This window comes from Pinus tabuliformis, chromosome J (genome assembly GCF_031772625.1).
Source record: "Pinus tabuliformis cultivar Carrire ecotype Pingquan chromosome J, CPIR1, whole genome shotgun sequence".
Classification (NCBI taxonomy): domain Eukaryota; kingdom Viridiplantae; phylum Streptophyta; class Pinopsida; order Pinales; family Pinaceae; genus Pinus; species Pinus tabuliformis.
The window spans coordinates 872,934,484-872,943,989 of NC_142295.1; the positions used below are offsets into that span (position 1 = coordinate 872,934,484).

The window sequence follows — 9,506 nt, forward strand, 5'->3', positions numbered from 1 at the left end:
TCACAGAGCAAAAGCGGAGATTGTCCTGACAATCCTTCATTGTATGACTGAGTGGAGCTCCATGCTGAGCCATTAAGTCTTTCTGAGTCCCCATATCTCCATTAAATACCTCGGTTGTTGACCCATTACGTCTTTAAAGCCATGTACCACGCTATCGGAACGTAACATGCCTCATAAAACAACCACAGTGTAATATCGGGGATTATACCTATTGCAACCTTTACACGCAAAAAGCTCTGCAAAACAACAAACTTCAATCCCTTTAGACCCCTTTTGCTTTGAGCCCTTTCAGTACTTCTTCATCATATGACCAAAGGCTATGACCGGGTGCTTAGCCTTAAGGCGCTAGGGCCTTTAGATTCCTGTCCGAGGACTATTTTCCTTTGTAAATGGTTAGGCGCCCCTAGTCCTTTAAGTTGTTCTAGACCATGCGCTAGCACGAAATCGGAGCCCCCTTATCGAAAGATCGCAATCAGAGGTTTCACTATGGAGTGATGCGTTGTTTCACTGATCGCCAATTGTTGATCACCCTCTGCGCTAAGCCCTTGGATCTTTGGCTCTTTATGTGACCGCGGGCCAGCCCCTGTGTCAGAGCCCCTTTATCAACGAATCGCAATCGGAGGTTTCACTAGGAGCAACAATGCTCATCCTCTAATTTTTGATCGCCGATGTGACGTCATCCTCTGCCACGTGTCACCTTGTGAGTGGTGACACATGTTACCCTGTTTTGGCCCCTTATGACCCCTCAAAACGCCAAATTTGCCTGCCACGTGTCCACCGTACCGCTGCGTCATGCTGACGTCAGCTGCCCCGTGTCCCTTATCGGAACCAACCATATGCTGCCAAGTGTCATGTATCGGAACCAATCATGTGTAGCCACGTTTCATTTATTGGATCTAATGATGTTCAGCCACGTGGCCCCCTTGAGGACAAAGAAAAGGTCAGCGCTCTTCTTGTTTTGTGATTGATTTCCTTTGCTAAATGTTTCAAGGCATTTCCAGCTCTTTAACGCTAGAGGTTCAAATCCCTGCGAATTTAATCCCAATCGCAACTCTATGCGATAACGCAACTTTGAAAGGGTGTCACCTGTTTGATCGTTGATTGTGATGCGTCGATCTCTTGATGCTCTGATGCCTTGGACCTCCAATGTGCGGGACCTCCAATGTGCGGGATCGCTAATCACATATCGGCGAAATGCTTCCGCTGTTGCGTTGCACCCTGGACCTCCGATCGCCAATATGCGGGATCGCCGATATGTCGGGACCCGAGATTTTACCCTTAGGCATTTTCTCTTTGTCTTCTAGTTTTTCAAGGGTAACTTCAATCTACTCTAACTTTTGATTCCAAAGTCCATTTGAGGAGTTCCATATACCATTGGAAAGCTAATTTCGAGCACTATCCATTGGAGGGGTATGATTTAGCTTTGAGTGCTTCTGTGGCTTGGAAGATGGCTTCAAACGTCTCTGCTCTTTTGCCCTCTTTTAATAGTTGAAAACACATTTTGCAGAGGGTGACAACACCATCTCTCCAGAAAAATTCGAACTGCTCCCTCTTCTCCTCTGCGCAGCTGCTGCCCAGCTATTCGCACTCCTTTTTGGAGTGAGAAATCCCGCACACAACTACTGCTGCTCTGCTTGGAAAATTTGAACTTATTGGGTAGAAGTCCTCTGAGGAAGAAATTCACTCAGTATGTGTTATTCTCTCCTTCTGACGCTATTCTGCCAGCAACTGCTGCAAAATAATTGTGTCCCAACTGAAGATCTGCTCTGCAAGGAAACTGCGTTGCTCCCTTCTGCCTCTGGAAAGCTTCGATCTGGAGAATCAAATTTCTCTATCGACTCACTCAGAGAAATCGATCTCACTCAAAACTTCAACCTCCTTGGCCCAAGGACTACGCTACCTCTGGGGTTTCAAACTATTGCCAAGGCAGGATTTTGAACCCCCTTTTTCCTTTCTGCTCTAAGCTCTCCTGCTCACGATCTGTCCTCTGATACCATGTGAAAAATCAGAAACCCGATTCCTACTGCAGAAAATTGATGATATTTCTCGTATTTGTTAATTACTTGAACAAATTACTTGCAGTTTTCTACAACAAATATCGAAATACATACACTGCAGTCTACACAAATTACATATTGTGGAAACTAAATACGGCACAGGAGAGAAATAAACACACACACATCTACACAGTTGTTTAAACACCCCGACTTCTGGCACTAGATCTCGACTCTCCCAACTGAATTTTTTTCTCCCTCTGAAACTCTGCGCCAATGTTACTTGGGAGCGGGAGCGGAAGCGGGGAGCGGGAGCGGAAGCGGGAGCGGGAGCGACCATTTTCAGAAGCTCCCGGTTTGGGAGCGAATCCCGGAGCGATTTTTTAAAAATATATATATATTTTAATTTTTGATACATATATGTCAACAAAAACATGTAGAATGATGAATTAGATATAAAAAACATAAAAAAGCATAGATTGAACCATATAACAACAATCATCTAGAAGTTATAATCTTCATCAACCACGTCCGCAAGTTAGTAACATACAACATATTTATTATTGAGTCTCATGATTCATCAATCTTAAAGTTTCAAGCTTTCAAAATTCAATATATAACATTTATCATCATTGATCACCAAAGTTGTACTTGTAAGCTAAGTGTAACCATTACAACAAATAATATCTAACATGAAATGAAATGTTATAAAATGAAATGAAATGAAACAACTTTCAACTTTCATGAAGCATCATATTCATAATTCATTACTAATGAGTTATAATTGCCAACTTCAAACTTAAATTGTCATATATTGTTTAAAAAAATATCATAATAAATATGAAAGAGTCAATAGTTATAAAAGCTACTAGAAACTAGAAAAGAGAAGTAAATCTATTATCTATTTCTTATGCTTGGGCCTCTTGCCACCACGAGAAATGTCTAATTTTTTATTCTTGTTGCAAAATCAGGATCTTTGGCATTAATATCACCCTCCAAGCATTAATATCCAGAGGTATCTTTGTCATTACCTTTGTATCTGTATAGGGATCTTTGTCATTAATATCACCCTCTAAGCATTAACAGAAAAAGCATAGCATGTCAAGTCAAGATTTTGTTTGAGTGATGCGTACATTTTTAGAAGGGTCATGATAGAGGAGTTCGACAACCAATGTCACTAACATCAAGGTACATAGAGGGATTGGTACTCTTGATTAAATATGAGTTCCATACCCTAATACATGACAAAATTCAATGGAAACATTGCAATCCCCCAATCCTGAAATCCTGAAAAACTGATAAGTCTGCTGGATTTTGAATGAAATCTAAAATTCTACTTTCTCCATATGAAATCCAATGAGGACGAAACCACTCTCAAACATCCTGAGTCATTTCATGGTAATGTTAAAAATTTAAGTAAAAGGATGAAAATGAAAATTAAAGAAAATGTCACTTTTACTTTAAGAATTTAACATTACCATGAATAGCATATCAATACTAGGGCCTAGACTTGATCATTAAGTTGCCCCACTCAAAAACTATTTGTTTCTTTCAAAAAAAATTGCATTTCGAACATTACTACAAAAAAAAAAATGCAAAAAAGGCAAAACGCTCCCGAAAAGGCAGGGAGCGAAATTTTTTTTAGGGAGCGCGCTCCCGACCCGCTCCCGAGTCGCTCCCGCCCGGAGCGCGGATCGGGAGCGGGAGCGAGGGGGGGGGGGGGCGCTCCCCCGCAACACTGCTCTGCGCTGCCTCTCTGAACTGCTCTATGCCTTCTCTGCCTTGCACTCTCCGGATCTAGAAAACTCTCCTTCGGACTACTATCCATGCCCCTCACTACAAGAAGATCACTCTATCTCACTCCGGTAACTCAACGCTGCTACTCTTGAAAAATTCAATATTTGATCTCTCATTCGATATGTTCTCCAAGTGCCCGTCAAACTCCTTCTTATAATCTCTTGTTGGAGCTCCAATGGCCAGGATTAAAACATAATCGACAGCTAAGATTAACCGGGAGTTGATCCTCGTCTTCTTCTAGAAGATTCACACCTGATTTAATTAATACCCTTTAATTAACCAGATTTCATAAGTTTAGACTTAGGGAACCATTTAAAAAAGTTAATTATTTTAATTAAATCATCTCTAGGTGGAATTTTCCCAAATGATTTATGGGTATTGGAAAATGCATGTGTCTTAGCCTCTCTGCAAAATCTTGAGGCAAGAGCACATCCAATGCTACAAAAATGAACAAAGTTCTCTCAATTCTATGAATATAACGTAAAGGCCTACAAGTATAAACCCTAATAAACTAATCCAACAACAAGACTGCCTTACAAAACATAAAGAAACCTAAGATTAGAAAAGCATGCTCATCGAGGGCTTCTTGCTTGATATCTCGTTGGAGATTGAGCTATGCCATACCTCCATGAACTTGCTATATGGTTTCTTCATCCTTGACAGCTACGTTGACAGACCCAATAGAAATCTTTGAAAAGGAGAACAAAGAATAACAGTAACAAGACCCAGAATCAATTCATAGAGCATGCTACCAATTTTTCAACTTGCTTGCTTTGGCAGGCCACTATTGCTGTTAATTTAGCATTCATGGCTCTCCGAGAATCAAGCTGAGATGTCATCCTGCTGCTGAAATGAGAGGATGACACCCATAGATCCTCAATTTGACAAATACTCCTCTGAACCCAGCAGAGATAAGAAATTTAGCATGAAACACATAAATTATAGCCATATCCGTGACGATTAATGTCCAATTTTATGGATGACAAGAGGGTGGGCCTTGATCCACTTATGAGTGTGCGGCGAGTTCAATGCCAGCTAACACATTCGACCACAAAATTTTAAGGATATGATGGTTGGCTTTGAACCATTTATGTGTACATGAGTCACGGGATCATTTATTAGAATCTCTCGGGTATAACCACGCATTCTACTACGACTTCAAGGTGACCCCTGGCTTCAAGAACAGTACTGACAGAAATTTAACCTTGCCCACTAGTGAAAAACTCCTCACTCATCACCAATGGATCCAACCCGCTTGGACCACATGAAATTTCAGATTTCTCTATTGCAGAAAACTCATTTTATTCGTGCATTGAGCTTCAAGCTATAACTAAGCATTTATGTTTTAAAGAATTTGAAATTTTACTTCCCCTTTTCAAGCTGATGAGATTGAATTTTTTCTTCAATTTCCTTCCAGTTTATAAAACCCATCTCCTGCCGTTCTCCTGTTCCTCAAACTTTTCTGTCTCTAAACCCATCTTCTACTGTTTTTCTGTTCCTCAACAATTTCCCCACTTCTGCCGTTTCGTCAGAAGTCTACCCCAAAGGTTCCCCATTGCATGCTATTACTACAGTGCAATATCCCTCTGCTACGATTTTATTCCACCTTAAGAATTGCTTTGCTCTCTACTCTACTCCTCATGGGCAGCAGAGAAAAGTTGTAACTTGTTGCATCCACCAAAAGTCATCTAAATTCATGTAAGCATCTCAAGGCCCGAATCTTAACAGGAAGTGTCATAATCAAAATTTCGTAGAAGATATGCAAACCACTTCTTTTCTCAGTGAAGAAAATACCAAACTACTACAATGATTCCCTCTGAAAGATTTCTACATGTGTCTGCGCACGTATTTTAGAATTGTTCATTAAATTTTTCTTATCGAAGCTCTACAAGTATGGACGTAATTCAGTGGATTAGCAGAGTGTAATTACTTACTCGGGTTGAGCGGAAACAGCATTCCCCGAGGACATGATAATGAAAGTATGGCACTGCTAAAGCTCGTCATCGCCGAGTTCATTCCTTATCTCGTCTCTCTCCTCGTCTCTCTTTCAGAAAAACAGTTTTAAAGATTTGCTCTGCACTGTTTGAAGAGGCCGAGTCTATCTCCTCCCATGGGTTATAAAGAGATGGATTATAATTATGATTAAAAATGAAAGGTTGAAATAACCGTCTTATATTGTGTCAGAAAGAGAAATTCTAAACATCAATTAATTACGTTTATTTGAATATGGTTTAAAATATATAATATGATAAATTATGTGTTAATTTTATTTTGCGGAAATTCTAAACATCAATTAATTACGTTTATTTGAATATGGTTTCAAATATATAATATGATAAATTATGTGTTAATTTTATTTTGTGGAGATAATCATATTAGAGATAAATGTGATTAAAGGTAAAGGGTACATTTTTTTTTTATCCAAGGGACAATAGACAAGATTGTTGTCTATTGTTAGCATCTTGAGGAAGCATAAGGTTCCTTCTATTTTTAGGCCCCCTAAGATCTGTTAAAGACCTTGTGGACCCCAAGAACATGAAAGGTGTTTATGAAATTCCATGTTCTTGGGGGACACATTACATTGGTGAAACTCGCCAGTGGATAAATCAAAGGATTCATGAACACACAGCTAACATAAAACATGGGAGGACTCAAGCGTTCGAGAGCATGTGAAAAGAGAAAACATCACATCTGCATTGAAAAGGGTTTAGGTCATTGCAAGGATTGTTGAATTCTTTCATCAAAAATGTAGGGAGCCTATTGAGATAGAAAGGAAACCTAACAATCTAAACAAAAACAATGACTGGAAGATTAGTAATTATTGAGTCTCTGCCCTTCTTAAAAAATTTATTTATTAATTCTGGTTTATTTTATTTATTTTACTTTTTAAATAATTTTCTAATTGTTTATATATATATTTTTCTTTTATATCTAATGTTGGGTAGCGCAAGCCCCGCGGAACGAGTATGGGGTGCGAAGCCCAGAATTTTGGTAAAAGACTCTGCGGAAAGCGCGGAGCGCAAACTATAGTAGGTTGAGTCAAAGGGTAGTCCGCCCAAAAATAATGTAAAGAAATAGTAATAGAGTCGGCCCGCGAAGGGATCGCGGGCCAAGGGAGAGTATAAATAGAGCGTGGCTCTATGAGGGAAAGGTAGTTCTTTAAAAAGATGGAATGTAATGGGTTCTGAAAGGCAATAGCTTGAAAACGTCTGTAAGTCTGAGTCAAGGGAGTAGGGTAGAAGGTAGAGGCTCTGCAACTATGTGCGCAGAGGCCTGGAAAGTCCGCAGCTGTGTGCGTAGACCCCTGCAGCTGAGTGCGCAGGGTGGATCTGGATGTATTGGTGAAAATTGATAATAAAGATAAGTTTCTTCTTAATTCTATCCTAATTGCATCTTCATTGTTTTATGATAAATGAACTATTGTGATTTCTGCATTTGCTATGATTAAATACATGTGAACTGGGTTAATCTTGATGCGTGAAGTAATCAAAAGTAATAAATGTTTGCTTAAAGACTGCTTTGACTAGATCACCAGTAATAAGTGACTCAATCTATACTAAGCGCAATTAGGATAGTCTGATCTGCGAGGATCTGGCGCAGCGGGAAGTTGCAGAACAACACGTAAGCCCCAACCCACATCCAAGACATCCCCAGGGTGCAGAAACCTGGTTCCAGCACCCTCCCCTGCTACCTCGGGTGAGACCTCAGTGCGCACTTCGCGGGTTGTTGTCAAAAGGGCTAGTAGCTGCAGGATTTGTTTGGCTAAATAATTCTTCTGAACCTGGGTCAAGCCCAAATAAGCTAACAAATGGTTCTGTTGTTGGGACCGGGATCTGTCTAAGGGGTGTCTAGTGTGAAATTCGGGGACGCTAGAGGAAAGAGCGACGAAGGATCAGGACGGTAGTAATGACGAGCGCCATCCAGTTACCAATATTCAAGGGAGCAAGAAGTGAAGATCCGGAAAAGTTTTGGTTTGTATTGAATTCAGTATGGAATGCGCAGTAGATCACGGATGATAATATCAAGAAAGCCATCTTAGTCAACACACTGTAGGACCAAGCGCTAACATGGTATATGAAGTATTCGAGCATCAACCCAACGGCGGGGATAGCGGACATCTACACGGAGTTAAAAAAGGAGTTCAGCCGGCCAAAATCGGAGTCGCAGTCAGTCGTAGGATTCAAAGAAATCATGATGATGCCTAGTGAGACCCTGTGGGATCTGGATCAGAGGTTAAAAAGCACTATTCGCGAAGCCAACATGACCCTGACAGATGCACAGCACCGCGCTTGGTTTATCGCATCATTAACGCCATATCTAAAATTGGCTTTGTCACAACAGAAGATCTCAACCCAAGCAGAAGCGCTGGAGGCAACAATGTGGCTGCACGAAACCCCGGTACAAGACCCAGGGTTGGGAGTTTAGCAAATCCAAGCGCAAGTCCAAAATTTTTGTTTGGAAATACAAAAGTTAAAACAAGACCAGGCGCCGGAAGTTCGGGAAGAAGTTTGGTGCATCAAGTGTAGGGGCCAGGGACATGATAAAGACCATTGTCCAGTCGCGGTAAACCTTGTGGTCACGGGGGGACCAACACCATTGCGACCAGAGGCACAGGCAGGGCCGAGCGTGATCGCCCCGCTCTGGTGCACAATCTATCAAGTAGGAGGAAAACACAACATGGATAATTGCCATCTGTTGCCGAAATACAATCAGACCCCCCAGCAGCTCTTTTGCAACTTTTGTAGATCGGTGGGTCACAAGGACAGAGATTGCCGAATGTTGGTGGATCAGGCATCTGCCTACCGAATACAGACTGCGGGACGAGGTCAAAATCCAGTTGCAACGTTTGCGCGTGGTGGATTCCAAGGACGGGGCGGAATGGGACCAGGAAGGGGTCAAGGACAACTAATTTGTTACAATTGTGGAGGACCAGGACACTACGCGTGGGATTGCACAAATCCAACTCGAGTATCATGTCCCTATTGCGAACAATTCGACCATGAACTGCTAGATTGCCCTATGCTGCTAGCATAGATTCACGAAAAAAGGATAGCACCTCCTACGATGACACAGAATGTCCAGATGATAAGGGTCGAACCATGCGATGAAGAACCTAAAGTAAATATGGTACTAAGGAGCGATGCAATCTTAGAAGGAGATCAGTCTAAGTCGTATAAAGGTCCCTCGATGTTAACAACTTTCATAGAAACTTGCATGAAGTTACTTCGCGATAATAGGGCAGTGAAAGGATTGCAGGAGGTAATTAACAAATACGCAAGATGGGGAGAACCTTGCATAGTCCGACGAATGGGGAGCCATACGTCGCGGACCGGACAAGAAATGTGGTTAACAGCGCGGATTGGTGACTATGAGATGGATCAGGTCATTTTGGACCTCGGTTCGGATGCAAACGTCTTGCCCAAGCAGACGTGGGAGCGTATCGGCAAGCCCCCACTCCAATGGTCTCTGATCCAATTACGGATGGCAAATCAGCAGAAGATCTTGCCCATGGGTAGGCTGCAAGGAATCACCATAGACCTGGATGGTGCAAGCACTAGAACGGATTTTGAAGTTATTGAGATAGTGGACGAGAAAAGCCCGTACCCCGTGTTGTTGGGAATAGACTAGGTGATCGACATGAATGGGATTATTAATTTCAAGCACAGGAAGATGATATTTGAGAAAAATTCGCGCCACATAGTTGTTCCGCTAGAT

General features: G+C 41.6%; 1 protein-coding gene across 3 annotated transcripts in view; it reads right to left on the reverse strand.

The window, feature by feature from the left end:
• The window catches only part of LOC149229456 (uncharacterized), a 369,375-nt gene extending 363,450 nt beyond the window's left edge, over positions 1-5,925 (reverse strand). Inside the window, exon 1 of one of the 3 annotated variants that reach the window (XM_089378658.1) lies at positions 5,726-5,924. In XM_089378658.1, coding sequence (XP_089234784.1) covers positions 5,726-5,807 — 82 coding nt within the window. In that variant the 5' untranslated portion in view covers positions 5,808-5,924. Of the gene's footprint in view, positions 1-5,725 lie in introns of all 3 variants that reach the window. The other 2 variants (XM_089378657.1, XM_089378659.1) reach the window with 2 other exon arrangements.
• Between the last annotated feature and the right edge of the window lie 3,581 nt (positions 5,926-9,506).